The 19095-nt window shown below is 40.4% G+C and overlaps 3 protein-coding genes across 15 annotated transcripts in view; all 3 read left to right on the forward strand.

Moving 5' to 3' along the window:
* Positions 1–49: 49 nt before the first annotated feature.
* LOC119550669 lies at positions 50–4912 on the forward strand. 8 transcript variants are annotated; one of them, XM_037859517.1, is made up of 9 exons: positions 401–1103; positions 1235–1554; positions 1613–2139; positions 2197–2642; positions 2713–2941; positions 3073–3132; positions 3215–3280; positions 3350–3946; positions 4002–4912. In XM_037859517.1, the coding sequence occupies exons 1-9, from the start codon at positions 744–746 to the stop codon at positions 4763–4765; spliced, it is 3369 nt and encodes a 1122-aa protein (XP_037715445.1). In that variant the 5' UTR covers positions 401–743; the 3' UTR covers positions 4766–4912. The 8 variants fall into 8 exon arrangements, with proteins under 8 accessions (XP_037715448.1, XP_037715449.1, XP_037715450.1 ...); XM_037859520.1 differs by lacking the exon at positions 401–1103 and adding an exon at positions 50–309 and having other exon boundaries at positions 3215–3946; XM_037859514.1 differs by having other exon boundaries at positions 400–1103; positions 3215–3946.
* Positions 4913–11418: 6506 nt separating this feature from the next.
* On the forward strand, positions 11419–11793 carry LOC119549747. The gene has a single exon (XM_037857989.1). It carries the CDS (start codon positions 11419–11421, stop codon positions 11791–11793), a length of 375 nt encoding a protein of 124 aa, XP_037713917.1.
* Positions 11794–14059: 2266 nt separating this feature from the next.
* The window catches only part of LOC119549367 (AF4/FMR2 family member lilli), a 70098-nt gene continuing 65062 nt past the window's right edge, over positions 14060–19095 (forward strand). For 5 of the 6 annotated variants that reach the window (XM_037857394.1, XM_037857396.1, XM_037857398.1 and 2 more), the window contains exon 1: positions 14060–15155. The gene's annotated coding sequence lies outside the window, so the exon portion shown is untranslated. Of the gene's footprint in view, positions 15156–15383; positions 15400–19095 lie in introns of those variants that run through there. The other variant, XM_037857395.1, reaches the window with a different exon arrangement.

Below are 19095 nucleotides of genomic sequence, written 5' to 3' on the forward strand. Positions count from 1 at the left end.
CACGCCGTAGTGTTGCAAAACGCATGACAAAGGCCGCACGAGGTGGCAACGCTAGCCCCTAGCACTCGGGTTTTTTTTGACGCTCCGCTTATTTTTGTCGCGTTTTTGTTGTCAAACGTAAATCAGTCTCTGTTTTGATCGAACGCACATCGGAATATGGCTTCTTTCTTCGAGTGCTTCAACAATTTCCTGCAGACCGGCGGCAATGTGGTGCAGAATGTGTCGCAGGAGGAACAGAAAATCGCGGCCCAGCCGCTGGACGGCGACGTAGAGCTAGTCCCGCCAACCACTCCCACGCCCAGCGAGAGTGTAAGTAGTGTCCTGGCTGGAGGAGCAGTTCCTCCGCAGGTCCTTTATAGTAGATTATCATTCCCCCTGCTAGTTTGTTGTGAAATAGCGTTAAATATTATCGCGGGACCTGGGGCTCGGGGAAGTAGCGGAGTTGCCAGATCGAATTTTCAGTAAGCGATGTGGCAGCCCCGCGTTCAGGCACGCCATATTTTGCAAGAACGAAAAATTCGCGTAGTGCACAGGCAAAAACCAGAAAATCAATAAGAATTGCTGGTAAATTTGCTTGAAATCAGTGCGAGGCTCGTGTGACCTTTGCTTGGGCCAAGGGTCAAGTGGTTTTTGACCCATTTCAGCTGTTTCCCAACGCCGCAAATGCGACAACAACGTAGAAGAAGAAGAAAACAACTAAGGGAGGCAGCGCAGCCAATAAATAGCGAAATTAAAAATCAACCATGAAGGAAACGGCAAATCCAAGCGGAGTGCAGCCGAAAACCTTGGAGGCCACCTCCTCGATAATAACCTACAGTCCCAGCAAATTCCTTACTCGCGTTGGAGCTGGCAAAAGCACCTATACCACACATACACACACCACTACAACCACAGCGACGGCGACGGCGACGGCGACCGCAACAAAAACAAACAATGCGCCAGTGGGTGGAGCCAATTCCTCCTACTATGTGGTTAAGGCTGGATCCCTGGGCAGCGCAGCCTCCATGACGGGATCCATTAAAGTCAGCTCGCCGCCAAAGGCTTCGCCGGTGATTAAGTCACCCGCCTTGGTCATCACATCGCCCTCGACGCCGACCGAGAGTGTAATGTTCAGTCTATATTCTAGAGACTCCATTTCACCCACTAATCCGACCAGCACCGCATGCAGATCATTCACCTCACTAATCTACCCCTTTGCCCGTGTTAAATACTAATAATCCTTTTCATACCTCAGTCCAGCACCATTTCGGCGCCAAGTGAATCCTCGTTTGGCGAGAAAATGGAGCACAGCTATATGCGCGATACGCCAGTTCGCAGCGAAGTCCACAATGGCCTCGCGCCGGCCAGGAACATTCTGGTGCGCCATCCTCCGCAGTGTCCCAGTTGTCACACCTATCCGCCACAGCAAGAGGAGCTGGCTGATTTGCAGCAGGTACATGTGCCGCCCTACGATGAGATAGCCGCCAAAGAGGCAATGAACGAATGCGCTCGCATTGCAAAATACGTGAGGAACAACAATTCGGATGAACAGGACTGGGTGGAGCGTGTTAATCAGTGAGTTCCTGATGATAGTTCACTAGAAATCTTTGTTAACTCTATATCTCCCTCACAGATTTAACTGGACGCCCACACAGCAGATGCTATTCGAAAAGGTCTGTACCATCCTGGACCAGGATCAGTTGGCTCGCCTGGCCAACGACAAGCGCCAGCACGAGGCCATCCACCGACGCGTCAGTGCGGACAAGTCCGCCTCTAGGCTGCGCAAAGTTTTGGCCAGCGTGGCCTGGGAGACACGCATCACACAGTGGATTCACGCTCTGCTTATGGAGCACCTACCGCCCTCGTATATGGCTTCTTACCTAGAAATTCTGCAGACGCTAAAGACCAAGCTGCCTTCTTTGGTGGACAAGATGCTGTTCAGCAGGCCACTGAACAATAGCCAGGAGTTGCTGGCGCCGGTGATGAAAAAGCGCTGGGAGCCGAACATCCTCCCCAAGGGCCGTCAACTCACGCACAACGCCATTATGGTGGTGCTGCCCACTATGCCCACCAGTGGGCCAGTTTCAGATCGCATGCAGAAGTGGTACCAGGAATTGGCCACTATCACTCAGGTGGTTCAGATCTCGCTGCCCAATACAAGTACGTTCATAGTTACTACAATCATAATTGACTTAACTACTTAAAATCATCCCCTAGACAACAGAATTGCCAATCAGAATCTGGATCAGGTGGCCGAGACCATTGTGTCCCTCACACGCGTCAAGATTCACGAATTGCGCACGGAAAATCCTAGTCGAGGCATCATTCTCGTCGGCTTCAATGCTGGATCTGCCTTGGCTCTGCAGGTTGCCCTTTCGGAGAGTGTTGCCTGTGTGGTTTGCATGGGATTTGCCTACAACACGATGCGTGGTCCACGAGGAACACCCGACGATCGCATGCTGGACATTAAGGCGCCCATACTGTTTGTCATTGGGCAGAATTCAGCCCGCACCAGTCAGGAGGAAATGGAAGGCTTGCGTGAGCGAATGCAGTCAGAGTCTTCGCTGGTGGTGGTGGGCAGTGCTGATGATGCTCTGCGTGTTCCAAAAAGCAAGCGACGCATAGAAGGCGTTACCCAGTCTATGGTGGATTACATGGTGGTTGTAAGTTAAAAGGAGCAAGTTAATAGATCATCCAAGAACTATATTCTAATACATTTTAATTAATTTGCAGGAGGAAGTCTTCGACTTCGTGAGCAGAACGCTGAGCAATCCCCCTGGACCACGAATGCCCACCTCTTTAATGAACCAGCAGGGTTATCAACGCCAACAGAAGCAGCCAACTCACATCCTGGCCGATGGAAACGCAAACAAGGCCATTCAGCAGATGCGCAAGCGGAAAGTGGACGGCGGTTTAGACGATCCAATGGGTCAGCCGGCCAAGTCGAAGTTTGTGCCCCACAGTGAGTACCAGTATTCTAAATTCGGACGGTATATTCAGCACAACCTTATCATCCTACTATCCATCCGGCATGTAAACCCACTAATCACTTAACCGTCACTATCCCAATCCTAATTCATCCATCGACGAAAGATCGCGCCCTAAAGCCGAAGCCACCGCGCCTCATTGATCCGTTTGCTGCTAAGCGAAAGGGTAAATTCATCCCGGGTTTTTCTCTATGGCCACTTGTGGCTGTCATACCCGATTCATCAACTAACATTTTTACCCCCTTCAGTTGGAAGACCCCGAACTCGTCCTCTCCCTAATGTCGGTGGCTCGGCCGGTTCTGTTTGTCAAAAAGGTGCACCTCATCCAGACAAATCAAAGTTGAGAAGTGAAGAACTAAACCAATCCATTAAATTCATGCTAGATGATGCCCTGGACTACGAAGATGCGCAGTCGACAGCAGGAGGATCTGGACTGGGAGGATCAGCAGGCGTGCCAAAGGTGATCACTCCAGGAGTTTTGGGGAAACAACTGCCTGCCGTCAATCTCGCAGCCGGCACCAAGATCAAGATGATACCCCCGAACCAGTTTGTCCAAATCTCCAAGCCCCTTTCGGCACAGGGAAAACTCATCAACTACACGCTGAACAAGCCAGGTGGGGTAACCGCCAGCACCGCCACCATTGGCAGCATTGTAAAGACGCTACCAAGTTCATCGGTTAGTGGCCAGCAGATCTTCACCTTAAAAACGCCCTCGGGACAAACGCAGCAGTTTGCAACAGCTGGCTCATCGACGGGTGCAGTCAATTCGTCGACAGGGGCGGGACAACAGAAGTACACGGTGTTCAAGAACGCCAACGGCATGACCATGCTGCATCTTACAAAGAGTGTACCCACTACAGCAGCCAACAGCCCTTCCGGGAGTATGGATTTGTCCAACATTATCGATATGCCCATTGTTTTTGCCGACAACGAAGGCAACATTCCCGAGCATCAACAAGCGGATAAGGATATTAAACCAGGTGGGTTAAATGGTATTCTCATTTATTCATGATTTTAATTGTAAATGTTTTACAGCCCCCATTCGTAGCGCCAATAAGAGCCCTCTAATCATCAGTCAGAAAATCATAAAGGAGGCTAACAAGCCCCCAGGCATGGTCACCACCAGTGGAAGCATAAGTGGAGCCACCAAGTCGGGCAATATAGTGCTCAACAAAAGCCTTCAGCAGCTGTTCACCCCTGCGCCCGGGGGAACGGTTCCCAGTCAGAACAAATTGGTTTACCTCAACCGGAACACAATAAAACCAATGGGAAACGTAGTGACTGGTACTCATCGCGTGCCTATAAGGATTGTGAGCAGTCCGAAAACTGGAGGAGTGACTGCCACTACCACAGCTTCCAATAGTCCTATCATGGTGGATCCTGCTACAGGATCTCTGGTTACCAGTGTCAAGACCGTCAATGTGCAGACCATCAAGCCAACGGGTTCTGGTCTTGCGCAAGGAACTCTGCGTCAGGCGGGCAGCGTGGGCAACAAGAGCTATTCGCAGTTCCAGGTGATCAATAGTGGCACTTCGGTGACGTCCAAAACCGTTTCTGGAGACGGTAAGACGCCCGTGCGAAACATCTACTTTAAATCCGCCACCGGACTCAAGCAGGTGCCAGTGCAGATGCTGGGCAATCGCATACCGGGTGGAGCCGTTGTCTCATCATCAGCGACAACATCTTCGGGAGCTTCTGCCGTGCGTCGAGTTGTCAACATCGGGCCCGTTCCCAAGGTGACGGCCACGTCGACAGCGCCGACTTCGACAGCTGCTACTTCGACCCAAAACAAAAACTAGAAATAGACAGAATTATATGATTTTGCTTTGGTTACATTTTAGTATATAGATGATAGCTGATAGCTCTGTAAATATGTTAAGGAAGCCATTAATAAGTTGGTGACTAGGGGTGTTTTGAATTTCCCCCTACCCATTATTTCATTTAAATAAAAAAAGACATAAATTTACAAAAAAAAAAAGGTATATGTAGATTCTGGGAATTTAGAGAACGCTTCGCTTGCAAACCTGTGCAAATTCCAAGTCTGGGTTTAAGGTTACCGTATCATGGCCCGATTTGATTTATGCTGGTCTATATAATTTATAAATACACATGCTGGAGAGTGACGGAGAACAGGAAGCGACAGAGGCGTGAGAAAATTTTTACTCGACGCCAGACTGGAATGGAAATTATGAAAATGCTTGTGCCCAAAGTGCGTTGGCTTGGAATAAGTGTCCAGCGAGGGGATTTATCTGGCATTATATAACCAGAAGTGTTCACACGGCTGCACCGCAGCCAGTGACTCTCAAAATGTGTTCTGATGTCGGATTTTCTGCTTAGAATTGCATTTCGCTGCAGGCTGCTTAAACGAAAAGCTAAAATTGCATTGAAGTTCCATGGGCACATGCATAAACATACTTACATATGTATATCTGGATTTCTTGGTAAATGGCTTTTTATTTTATGTAGTTCACGTTAACCCATTTGGCTGAGGATTATACAATTAATTACCATTTTTTTAATTATTTATACATAGGTCATCATTGTCCAAGTAAATATATAGAATTATGGATTATTATAACTAATAAAAGTATTATGAGATTGTGTTGGTTTTTATAACATTTCGTTTACAAAATTTTGGAACCATATACCACAATGTAACCCATACACATTTGTAGACTGTTATAAAATTCTTTTATATTTTTTGGTATGTGTTTTACTTTTATTTGTTATTTAGGTAAATCTTTGGAACGACCCCTCTGGCAATATTGTGCCAAATAATAATTTGAGTTGGCAATCGTGGGTTAAAAACCCTTTTTGACAAGTCAGCAAATTTGGAGGCGACCGCTCTGAAAAGCTAAAGAACGTTTTGTCGCGAATCCCGATTCGCGCCTGCAAAATCTTTTTGTTGTATTTGTGATTTTATATTTGCATTAGTGTTCAGTCATATATTTAATTACATTTTATGTACAGTTCGACTTCGTGCATATATATCAAAATAAATATGTGTATCTCTGGATTTTTGTGGCGCATAGGGTAGTACCGACATTTTGGACTTATCGGGACTTCAGTAGCGCGACAATCGTGATCAGGAACAGATCGTCCAGATCAACAAGGATAATCTGAAGGATCAAATTGGGTGGATAAGTTAAAGTGATAATTTGTGAAACAGTTTTTCCTAAATTCCATGATTTTAAAGACATTTCCAATAAAAAAAAAATATTAAAAAAATATGATCAATCTTAAAAACCCATTAGATACAAATTTCAAAAGTGATAACCATTAATATGATGACTTAATTTATGAAATAAAAGTGCATGAGAGTTAAATACCCAGCTGCATTTATCAGAGCCAGGTGAATTATTGGAAATATCTCTTCTGATTTTCGGATACATTTTTTATTAGCCAAGAAATCCTGAATATTTTCCTGGTCATTTCCCAGCGGCTTACGCAATTGGAAAATAATGTGGATAGCCAGCCGGGCGATTCCCAGACTCAGTAAATCGCCGAATGCCAAGACCCAAATCGAATTTGATTTAAAAATGTCTTTAGCCGGCTGCTGGTTGCAATTGCAATGCAATTTCAGTTGCAGTTTCGCCTCGCTTACCACCTGCCGAGAGCATTTGGTTTGTACCTTTTTTTCGGTCTGGTCTTAATTTGTGGCAATTTGTCGGACCAGAAACCCACTGGGCCAGCCACCAGCCACCATGTGAGTTTGTTTATGGCTTATTATTATTATTTTGTGTTTAGCCTAATTTTTGGCAAGCTTGTTGCACATTCGGTGGCTTGTTTTAACCTGGTTGAACTCTTTAATTTATGGGTTCACAGAAAATAAAGTTAAATTTAATTTGTTAATTACATTTTGGTCACCCTTGTTGACTTTATAAATGAGTTTTATAACCCATTTTGATTTCATAAATTCTTTGAATAAATGTAATTATGAATTTAAAACATAAAGCCAATTTAAATTTTATTAATTTAAACTTAATATTTCATTTATTATTTGAACTGAAACAAAGATTAATATTTTTTTCAATAAAAGGTATAGGTATATAACAAAATATGAATAAACTTAGAAACTTTGTTTTAGTCATTTTGATTTGTTGAACAAATGAAACTATGATTAAAAAAAAACCTTTTTAAAATTTTCTTTTGTTAAAATTGTATTTAAATTTATTTACAAAACAAACGGAAATATATATATTTTTTGCACAAATAAATTATATATAAAATACGTTTGAAATGCAAATTTCGAGATTCCCACAACTTATAACTTTTTTCTAGTGCTTTCCAAACTGTAATCCCCAGAACTAAAACTAACTAGAACTAACTAACTAGAACTAGAACTAAAATTTGTCGGCTTTACACATTTTTCTTCTGTTTTTCCCCCAAACCCCTTTTAAAAAATCCTACTTTCCAGTAACGGACACCGCAAATCCTTCAAACAAATCCCTTGCACAAATACTAATAAACGTGGGTATTCGAGCGAAAAGCTGTCCGAAAATGGGGGGAAAAGCTGCACTTTTGATTTTGATACTCCTGGGAAGAGGAAAATGAGAGTGAGTAAGCTCAGGAATCGGGAAAATGCTGATAGTGTGCTTTACAAATACACCCCACCCATCCCCGTCCCAATGGCCCCTCATCAAATGACGCTTAATAACATGCAAATGATGTGAAAGTGCCTGGCGAAAAGGAAAAGCGGAGGGAAAACAGCGAATGCCACTTGCATTGCAATCTCGCGGACTTTTCGCCCATTTTCCTCCCATTTCCCGCCCACCTTATCTGTGCTCCTTTTATTCAATGTGTGTCTGACACTTTCAATATTTTTCCAGGGCAAGCATTCGCCAGGAGTAACTGAGTCTTCGGGTGGAAAAACAGGACCTGGAACATTCAGCCAACCATCTGATTACTCCCAAAAATTGATTGCGCCGGAAAAATGGGAAATGGGGAGGGGGATATTTGAGAACATTTCGGCAAGTTTAAATGGTCTGCATTTTAATTTTACCTTTAAAACGATGTAATTTAAAATATATCATTCGCTTTTCATTTTTCAGAGTTTTGTAAATCCCATTTTAAATCAAAAACCCATATTTAATTACAAGATTTCGGGAATCGGCCACTACCTTGCAGTCACGTGATGAAAAAACACAGGTGACACAAATCCGGATTTGGTTGCCAACTTATGCCTCCATCCCGATTTTAGTTTCGCTTTGTGTTTTTTAATTTGACTAGTTCATGTGATGTGACGTAGTGGAACATACCTGGAATTGCAAGCAACAGAAAGTGAAAATCGTATTTTAGTAAAAAGACTAACTAAATTTAGTAAGTGTAATTGGGTAATCTTATAAATAGTGTGTCATTAAAATACAAGATATGAAAACTATAATAGTCAAATTAAATTCCTTTCACGCTTTTGAAACGGTTTTATGAAAAGGGTACCATGATTATAAGAAAGTGTACCATGATAATCTGAAAATACATAACCAACATAAAGTTCTTTAATCAAATGCAAATATAATTTGTACTGTTTACTCATGTTTCAAACCGTATTTCAAGAGGTCTTTAATAAGTCACATAAATAGTTCTGTAAACTTTCCTATGGTTGTAAAATAAATTTATTTTCCTAACATTTTCAGACCAAAACTTTAACAATCTCTGATGACCTGTGAGCAAAGTGTCCCTGCTTTATTGTCCTTTTCTCGCAACTCCCTGCCTCACCTGTCACCATCCTCATTCCGTATTCCGCATACCTTATTCCATCTTTTAGCTGTCTTCAGGGAGCTGGAGCTGCGTTGGCCAAAAGTTTGACACGTTAAAGGAACAACAACCTTATGGCCAACCCAACTCAACCCACTACCACCCCCGGAGCAGGGCAACCTTGAGGCATGTGCTATTCTTAGCATTAACAAAACAGATCCCACACAGATCCCAGCAAGGATGGGTGTCCCCAAGGATTTGTTAGCCAGCCCGCTCCCCAGAATGGAATATTATGAATTACAATTTTCTCAGGTCGCGTAATTCGTGTAAGTGCTGAAATAGCAAAAAAGGAGGGACGGAAAAGGGAAGAGCTGGTTTTCTGGCCAGCAGACGACAGTTAACAGCTTTCAGTTGGTCCTTAACATAAATTTATTGCTTAATTTCGTTTCTAGCTGTTGCTTTTAGTCTGCAAAATATTTTACATAAATTTCTCATTAAGTTATTACAGTTTGACAGTCCCGGAAGAAGTATTTAAATGGAAGTATTACTCAGTTTCTTTTAACTGACTATAGTTAAAGTTGCCATTTTATTTCTGAAACTTAAGAATTCCTAACCCATAAAAATAAGACGTTTTGCTTTATTTAAATATTAACAAAATGTAAATTAACAAATATTTTGAATTTACTCTTAAGCAAATTTTAACAGGAATTTATAGATAATTAGCAACATTTTACTTAAAGCCTTAATAAATGGTTAAGATACCTTGTTTTTCTTTATTTATTGACGGGTGTTGCCTAAAACGTTATTTAGATAATCTAACACAGTCCACTTACTCATTATTTAATTATAGTTTTAGCTGCTTGGCGAATACCTTAAATATTTTAGCAAGCTACTTCGACTACCATTTACATAATCTGCAATCATAATGCAGTTGCATAATTGGCTCAGAAAAAATTAATTTGAATATCAAATATCAGTTCGGCAAGCATTGCGAATGGCCAAACGCTTTGAAATGCATTTCCTGTTGGCCGTTTCGATTTTTTTATCTTCTGCCACTTTTTTGCTGCTCCTTTTTGCGATTTACTTTCGCTCATTTGGCCTGGAAAATATTTGATGCAATTTTCACTTTCCTCTTCGTCTAAGTATGCAAATTTGTTTTTAGCTGCCGTTTTGGGCTGTCTGCAAACGTTTCCATTATGCAGCCAACGCATGCCACGCCCCTTTTCCAGCCGCCTGTCCAACTGTCAGTCAAACGGGTGGCCAAAAAAGGGGGACAGGAGGAGGGGGGCAGGGGGGTGGCTGCAACTGACAGCCGGTTTGGGCCAAATATATAAATCACGAGGTTAGTGAGATGTGAACGAAGCGGCCAGCGTTGGACTTTCACTTGGACAGCCTCGTTTTCCCCCCCATTTTTCTGCTTTGCTGAGCCGCCGAAATTTATCCGCGATCCTCCACAAAAAAGGGGAGCTCTTTTTGATTATTTTACCATTGCTGAGGGGCTATCGTAATTATTCACAGATCATAAGCTGTTCGAATACATTAGCGATTGGCATTTGGTATGCAAAGTTGCCGGTCGGAATTGCGATTTTCACAGGTTGTGGTATATCACTCGCTTTTTTTTTGGTATTTGTCAAGTATAAAATGTGTTTATTTATTAGAAACCCAAATATAAATATCATTTGTTAAGTATAATCGAAATAAAAAAACAAAAAGCCCGATTTTAGAGACTAATTCTAGCTACAATCATTATTTAACCAGCTGCCCCATTGAAAAATCCTCGTTGTTTAATGTTATTTATTGCAAATTCGGCTGCTGCCGCTTTTGCATTTTTTTTAAGGTTTGCCACCCATTGTGGTTGCACAGAAAAAAATTAACTCTTTGGATGAATTGCTATATTAGTATTGCATTAAAAATATTAGTTAAATTTTAAAATGGCTGCTTGGAATCTACAGTTCATCCATATTTCCAATATAACGTAACAATACTTTAATAATTATAATACAGAATCTGAGTGCAAATTTTGAAATATTTTTCTGTGCACATTATGAAAGTTGTGGGCGGTGGCGAAGAGGTTTCAGGGGGCGTGTCGTGCACATTACATGTTGCACCAGCAGCACATAAATCGCTAGGTAACATGAAGAAACATCCAAAATCTATGAAAACATTGGTAAGTGACTTTCAAACTGTAAGGTTGGCTGCTCCATTAATGGGTAAAGTGGATGGCTTTGTAACGAGTTGTAAAGCCATTAAACCTGACAGAAATCTATATATTAATTGGCATTTAATTAATATTTTTAGTATGGCCATTGTTTGGATGCTTCGCAGTCTAATACATTGTTTATTTTGCCAATAGTTGAAAATAAAATAAATATTATTTACGTTTTTGGTTACAGTAGGTTTTTATCAACGAAAGGTGGTTAGTCTTAACTACGAAAAATGACAAATGATTCAATGAGACCAGTGGGTTTATTTTGTAGGTAGCTTTTATAAACAACGACGATGGCATAATGACATAAGAGAATCGAGTAATCCTCAGAACAAGTAGTCTGGCTAATGAACTTTTTTAATTTTAAAGATATTTTTCGCATTTGTTTTCTAAATTATATCACACAGAAAATATTTGGCCAATGAAAGAAGAGAATATAAATTTAAAAGCTGAGCAAATAAAGCTGAATGCAAGATACACAGAAGTATCTTAAACTTTTCAGGTAGCTGGGTATAAAAGTCTTCGCATTTCTCCAGCTAAGACACATTCAGAATGCGCTTCTCATTCGTACTGACCCTCTCCGTCCTCGGTTGCCTCCTGTTCATCCAGGAGGGCAGTGGTGACTCGTCCTCGGATGTGGCCACAAATACCACCGAAAGCTCTGATCTGATTTCCAATAGCACACAATCCACTACCACCACCGACTCCGCCACGACCCCCTCAACATTGGCCTCCAACTCTTTGATCCCGGACTCATCCTCGTCCCATTTGTCGGAGGAGGGTAAAAGAAGGAGACGTCGTCAAATCCTTCGACTTCTCCGCAAGCAAAGGTACAGGGAGCGCAAACAAAAACGTGAGCTTGAGAAACTGCTCCGTCTACTGCAGAAATACCAGATCACAGAACTGGAGGAAGTAAACATCACATAGAAAATACCTTTTCTAAAGGATTCTTAATAAAAGCAATCGAAAATATTAAACAGGCTTTTTCTTGGTTGGATTTGGACCATGACCAAATAAAATATCGCATGTCTTATCCGCGCGAATTCTTGAGCTGCAGATAGTAAATAGGCATTAATCGGAAAAATATAATCCATCTTAATAGAATTGATCTACAAAAATAATGTTTTTTTTAAATATATTTTAGTTTAATATTTGCAGAAACGCATAAGTAAATAATAATCTAACCACCTAAAGAATCCGCAAGAGACTGTAAAATTACTTTTTGAAACATAACCTTTTAAAGAAATAGGTTAGGAGCATAATACATAATTCGAACTCCTTGGATCATATTGATTTTAGAAGATATCCAAACACCTCTGATGCACCTGATGGTTTACCATGACTCCACGAGCTTCAGTGAGTTTTTGAAATTTCTTGTTCGAGTCAATCAGGTCTTGCTTGTAGATGAACTATTTGAATGATTATTATGATATTATAAGCTGGTTTACTCGAGCTATTTTGCTAAAAGGTGTAAACTCTTAATACAGCACTCTTATTCAATTTAACGGGTTTTGATATAGTTATGTTAAAATTTTCTCTGACTTATAATGAATAAGTTCACAAAAAGCAGCTTTGGTGCAAAATCAACGATCCATCTAATTACGCTCGAAATTAGCAAAGTGGAAAAGAAAACCCGTCCGATACAAGTGCACTGCATATTAAAGCCGAAAATCGGCAGCATCAGCGAAATTGCATTTTCCGGCCACGGCTGCTAAATTTTCCATACAAAGCTAAAGCCACCCCCTCTTCATAATAGGGGTACTCCAGCTGACCTCCAGGGTCATCATTTTTCGGCTCACGTTTATTGACTGAACATTTTCGCAAAACGGAACGGAGTTTTGCATAAATCAAGTCAATTGCGGAGAGTGGGGAAAAGCGCAATGAGTGATGGTTTCGACCTGAAATTGGGGGAAATTACATAAACTTCACATGTGGAAAAGATTTCTGAAAAGGCTTTATGAGGATAAACTATTAGCTTGTCGCTGAAGAATACTTAAAAAAAGCTAGCTCTTACTATCAAAGGAAACTTATATATACTCCTACAAGAAGAAATTATTGTTCGATACCATTTTTATAAACTTAAAACTAGAAGTAATAATAGTTATTATTTTGGAAGTATAGATAAAACCCATATGTAAAGAGAAAAACTATAATTTCAAAAGGCGAAACTTTGGAAATGCTGAAATTTTAATTTCACTTCAAATGGCCATAACTTGAATTTTTTAAGCAGCCAATTAGCAAGCCTGAAATCGTAGTGGGCCAATAAAAGTGGGCAAAAACCACTTGGACATTCAGGTTTTCGCAATAAAAACAAAGCCACAATTTAAGGCGCCTTTGGAAATAACCCTTGGACAACAAAAACAGCAAACGAGGAAATTGGGAACAATGGACCGGCAAAGAAAAGCCGTCGGTCCCAAAGAAAAACAACAACAGAGGCGATGGATGAGCCGCACGTGGCCCCCTCAGCCACCCCCCCAACAACCCACTTTAGGCCAGGAGAATGAAAAACGATTCGGGCGCCAAAAGAGCCAACGCAAATCGAGGAAAAACCTTAAGAAATGTTGGGAAAAATGCCCAAGTGACCCAGAACTTGTGCAAGAAAACAGTCAAGGTGCTCGAGGGTGAAAAGGGGGCGGGGGCATTTGATTTTCCGCCGCTTTGATGTTTTCCAACTAATGACGAAAATGATTTAAGAAATTCTCTTCCTACAGCCGGGATTCAATCCTTATAAGAACTTAGCACTGACTAGAACCCATTGCTACTTATACTAGACTCTTATACTAAATAATATACTTAAATTCTCCAATAATATTCGATCTATATTCGATATGTACTCGATGCTTACTCGATATATTTGATCGAATCTCCAATCAGAGCTATTAGCGTCTGTTATCGAAGTTTGCCCACCTCTAGAGCGCTCTCTTTCGATTTTTGTTATTGCTTTTTCAACCGCGATTCGTGCTCACTCGCTCATCTCGGCGCTCTTTCCAGAGCAGAGAGAGCCCATCTTCCATCTTGCATCTCCCTTTTTCACTGACACTTACGTTGGCTTACGTTTGCTGAGATTCCGCGGCGATGTCAACTGCTCTCGCGTGGCGGAGCTCTCTCCGCGCTCTCTCGGTCTCTCTCGGCGGTCGTGCTGCTTCGCGGTTTTCCTAAAAAAGGTTTGAAACCTCGCCGGAAAAAAACCTATTTCAGTGCTTTTTCAACCGCCGATTCGTGCTGCATGTGTTTTCGCGTGTTCCGTTAAAAAAGGTTCGAAACACATCCGTAACCGTTAAAGTCGCCGGGAAAAAAACCGATTTCAGTACAATTACTTGAATTACTTGAATAACTTCGAATTTTGAAAAAGGTTTAAACAAACCGTTAAGTGCGCGTTTTCTTCGCTCCAGGAGAAGGGGCGAGACAGCCGTTTGTGTGTGCGTGCGAAATAACGGTGCATTGAATTCGCCCAGCCAAATTTGAAATAATCGCCGTGATTATTGGAATTCAAAAAAACTGCCAACTGCAGCTAACGAAACAAAAAAGGAAAAAAAGAATATAAACCGATCGAAGTGAAGTGCAAAAAACCAGAGGAAAAATAACAAATAAAAACAGAAACCGGTTCGCCTCTGCAGCAGCGCAGCAGCACAAATCAAAGCCAAAAAGGAAAGAAACAAAAATCAAAGACAGCGAAAGAATTTTTGTTGTTTGGCCGGTGCGTGAGTGTGTGTGTGGGAGTTTGCTGGTGTGTGCGTGTGTGTGTGCGAGCATCTCGGAGAAGGAGAACAACGCAAAAGTCAGTAGGAAAAGGCGTACGTAAGGAAAAAGAGAGGAATTTCTTGTTTCCCCCAAAACCCAACAAAAATCAACTACTTAAACCCGTTTCCCTGCAAAAACAACACAAAAAAAAGAAGGTGAAATAAAAAAACGGACGCCGCAAAAAGTGGCACAAGTGAAAATTCCGTTTTATTATTATTTTCATGCTGCCGTCTTTTTGACAATCGCCAAAAGTGAAAATCAATTTGCGAGAGCGCGCGCGCAAGGAGCAAAAAGGAAGTGAGAGAGTTTTCCCTTCCGCAGAGAGATAGAGTGAGAGAGAGAGAGAGAGCGATAGAGGGAAATTGTCCTTTTTTCGGGTCCCCAAAAATACCCAACCCAAAAAAAGAGCACCAAAACTGGACGAAAAACTCCCGGAAAAACAAACACAACAAGAACAACAACACTCGCTGATAAACTGCAAAAGTAAACAAATTGCGCCGAAACTCAACGAATTTGGGAAAAACTGCAGCCAGACTAGTGGAAAAAAGGTCAGTAACTAACAAGCGCCACAAGCCAATTGATTGCCCGGAAAATTAATCAAATTAAAGTTAAAGTCAAAGCCGAGAAGTAAACGCGTTTTAATAGTCCCCCATTTGACCTTCACCCATGGACACCCTCGCAAATTGGCAGTATCAAAGTAGCAGTTAACCCTTAGCCTTGATCACCGTTAATTGAGGACCCCCTTACACCATGGTCATGGTCAGTAGGTTGTGAAAATGGCCATTTAGCGAGGTGAGTTGCCCTCAGAAGAGGGGAACTCGGAAATAGAGTTGCATAATATTCAAAACTCTTGTTAGTTTTCGGAATTCGATGGGTTCCCCAAATAACTTTGTAAATAAAAGAGGTTTAGAATATACATATAACTTCCAAAAACCAGTTCTGAATTCAGATAATTCCAAAAGTGTTATGATATAGAGTTTAGAAAAAATATGTTATTACATGTTCTAAGATTTCAAGTTAGAGATAACTTATGCAGTTAAAACTGTCAAATAGTTTAAAAATGATTGAAATTTTTTGTTTTGTTTCGAAAGATGAGACTAGTTATAGTGACAATATATCATAAAATTTAAATATGTTTATTTAAAGAATTATTAAATATTTTTCATGCCTTGAAACGCAATCTTTCTTGTTAAATAAGGAATATTAGTTCCACAAAAATGTAACAATGATAACACCATTTCTGTGATTCAACGTAATATGGACCTTATTGAATTAGCGTTAGTCACTGGAACGCCTCAGGTGATTTGAAGAAAAATGTTACACCTGATGACAATTTTTAATTAACTACATGTATCACCTTCTTAAAATGACTTGCAAGTTAATATAAACAAGCCAATAGAATTCTTACATTATTGTATCAACCTAAAAAAATTTTATAAAATGATGTTAATGACAATATTGTTTATAAACTGAACTTTAATCAAGTGGGGAAATTTGGACTACAAGGCACACTCACTCGCAATAAAATTGGTATGTCATCACGTGTACTTCTTGGGTTTCTTGGACTTCTTTTTTCCTTAATCGCACCTTTTTATGGGACTACCATTATATTGACCTTCACTCGAGTGGTTCTGTTTATAAAAAGGCATTCATAAATTTCGTTTTCTTTGCGAGTGATTTGGAAATTGTACGCTGCCTTTTTTTTTCATTACCCATACCTTACCCCTATTTTTCCCCACAAATTGAAGTTATCTCAGTTGTTTTTGTTCAACTTTACTCATAACGTGACTGGTTCTTGTTGTGGCTTATTGCTTTTTGTTGTAGTTTTTGTTGTTACACAAGCGTAACAATAAAATTTCAGACTGGCTCGCCACGAAAATAGTTAAAATTTTATATGTGCTGTTATGATCATGTTTTATCTGATAGTTGTTCGCTTGTGGCACGTAACACAGTTTGTTTTTAACTTTTTCGTTGATATAGGGGCGGGATGTTGGGGGCACATACATATATCACGTAGATCTGCGAGCGGAGAACAATCTGAGATCCGAGAGCTGGGTCAGCGGCTGCTTTTTGTTTCAGTTGCTTAATGTGGATGCGGCTTAATTGTTCCAAAAATCTGATATCACATGCTGCGCCCACAGTTGGTCTCAGATGTAAGCTTCCCGAAGGGAATACAATCACATTTTTACGTAAAACTACTTTACTCAGCTTCCTTACGAAAAAAATATAAGTTCATTTTGGAAAGAGTTATTTTTAAGGCCGATTTCTAATGTTCATTTAATTTGTTTCTCAGAAAACGTCGTGTTAATTTACATTTAAAGATTTATTTACCCAGAAAATGGCACACGAATTTGAAAAAAAAAGATTTCTCATGCTCTTTTATAGTTAAGCAGATTAAAATTTAAATATTCAAATGTTCTAGTCTAACACGTTAAATAGAAAACGTGATCTCATACTGTTTCTACTAAAACCGAGTACTTGCAGCTCCCAGTGTTACCTGGGTGCGTGATCTTACTTAATTTAAAAACTTGGCGTTCTTTCAGTCATGTCCATTAAAAACAATTAACAGCTTTTCTTTTCCTTCGAAACAAATCGAAAGAAATCGGAATTCGTCTGGCCCACAAAAAGTGACATTTTTGTTCAAGACTTTGGCCAACATTTCGACCAATTTGCATAAATTACGCGTATTCGATTGATTTGAAACGCTCCAAGTCGAGAAATTCGACTTTTATGGACAACCACCGAAAGGCCCGAGCAATTTTTGATTTATTTAATGAGCAAAAATGCTTCGTTCCCCCTCTATAGTAATCTCTATCGACCACTCTCTTCAGGCCCGTAGGCGTAGATCTAAGATTGGTTGCCTGCCGTTGAAGTTTAACAAATTTAAAGCAATTTTCGTTGCTATTTTTGGGGTCAATTAAGTTTTGAGGGGGAGCTACAGATACGAAGAGCCAAGATAGTAAAAGGGGAGTTCGCTGTGGGCGTAGGAGTATTTTTCTAGATTTCATTTTTTTGCCAAAGGAAAATTTAAGACCTGAATTAGAGGCAATGACTGCCGCAATTTTTCCTTCTTTGGCTGTCCCTAGGGCTTAACATATACTTACAGTTAGAGGATAAGTAAAATATACTAGAACACGGCGAGAAAATTTCTGTCTAATTTTAAGATAAACATGTAAAATTTGTCATATTTTTATAGTACCAACAAAAAACGTATTAATCTTATAAGTTCACTACCAAAATTTGGTATTTTCTCTGTGTTTATAAAGCTGAAAAATCACAGATATTTTTTAAATTTTAAAAGGCATCTCAATCTAGGTTTATAATACCCAAAAAAGTATATTTATTTATATTTTCTCCTCCAACACTTGCAATATTCTCTGTGTATAAAGCTAAAACAAAAACACCCACATACAAAGTCGGGTAGGAAAAAAAACACAACAAAAACAAGGAAAATCGATTTAAAACAGATGATTTGGCATCACCCCAGCCTATTTCCCCCCTTTTCGGGCCACCTCCTTTTGCTTTATGTATCCCTGTGGCCTGTTTTGTTTCCCTGACGCAGGACCTCGGCATATCCAGCCCCCAGTTCCGAGTTCCAGGCCCAGGCCTAATATTTCACAGGCCGTTAAGATGTCTGCGCAGGGGGATGACGGGTGGATTGGGTGGAATTTCCCAAGTAGGGACAGTACAGTGGGGGCTGACACATACCAAACAGTCAGCTGCTTAACAGGGAAATATTCTATTTTTAGAAGCACCCAAGCTGCGTAGAATGAAAGGATTATTTTTGGATCAAAGTGCAATCAATAATCAATTAAGGTATTTAGTTGGTTACCGAATGAGGCTTTAAATCTATTGAATTGGTTTTATATCTAAGGAATTGATTTTCATTAAATTCTGACACAAGTTGTGAGTCAAAAACTAAAAAAAATCGTTAATATATAAATTTGTATATTAACTAATCTCACATAATTTTTATAATTATTTTGACAATGCCTAAGTTTAATAATGTAAGTAAAGTTGATAATTATTAAATTTAAAATTTTTGAGATCTTTTTCTGAAAGCTCATTACTTTTGAATTAATTTCCCAAGTTTTGGAAGTTCTAGTAGGTTAATGACCCTAGTACTTTTCTTCCACCAACTTAGTCCTCACTGTAATGCCCCTCACTTGCCCTTCGCTCAACTTCTCGCTTCTGTTTTCTGCCCGTACTTTATTTCAGCCCATACTTTATTTCTCTTCTTGTTTTCGCTCCTTTTTCCTTGGCTGCTGGCTTGGGTTGTTTTTGTTTTTATTTATTTGGTGTGTGCCAAATTCTCGCTGAACTTTTGAGGCCCCCAGAACAGCTGTGCGGCCTGCCCGGGCCTCGAAATACATATCTCTTTCTATCTCTCAGTTTTTCCCGGAGTTTTCCCCGCACTTTTCTCCGGCTGGTGTCCTGTCATTAACACTAGCAGAGGCATCGGCAGAGGCGTCGGTGCTGGCAGCGGAT

This window comes from Drosophila subpulchrella, chromosome 2R (assembly GCF_014743375.2).
Source record: "Drosophila subpulchrella strain 33 F10 #4 breed RU33 chromosome 2R, RU_Dsub_v1.1 Primary Assembly, whole genome shotgun sequence".
Classification (NCBI taxonomy): domain Eukaryota; kingdom Metazoa; phylum Arthropoda; class Insecta; order Diptera; family Drosophilidae; genus Drosophila; species Drosophila subpulchrella.

Coding starts and splice junctions, on each gene's coding strand:
- LOC119550669 (XM_037859514.1), top strand. CDS start 744: ATGAAGGAAACGGCAAATCCAAGCGGAGTGCAGCCGAAAACCTTGGAG. Junction 1,104..1,234: donor CCTCGACGCCGACCGAGAGT/GTAATGTTCAGT, acceptor TTCATACCTCAG/TCCAGCACCATTTCGGCGCC. Junction 1,555..1,612: donor TGGGTGGAGCGTGTTAATCA/GTGAGTTCCTGA, acceptor TCTCCCTCACAG/ATTTAACTGGACGCCCACAC.
- LOC119549747 (XM_037857989.1), top strand. CDS start 11,419: ATGCGCTTCTCATTCGTACTGACCCTCTCCGTCCTCGGTTGCCTCCTG.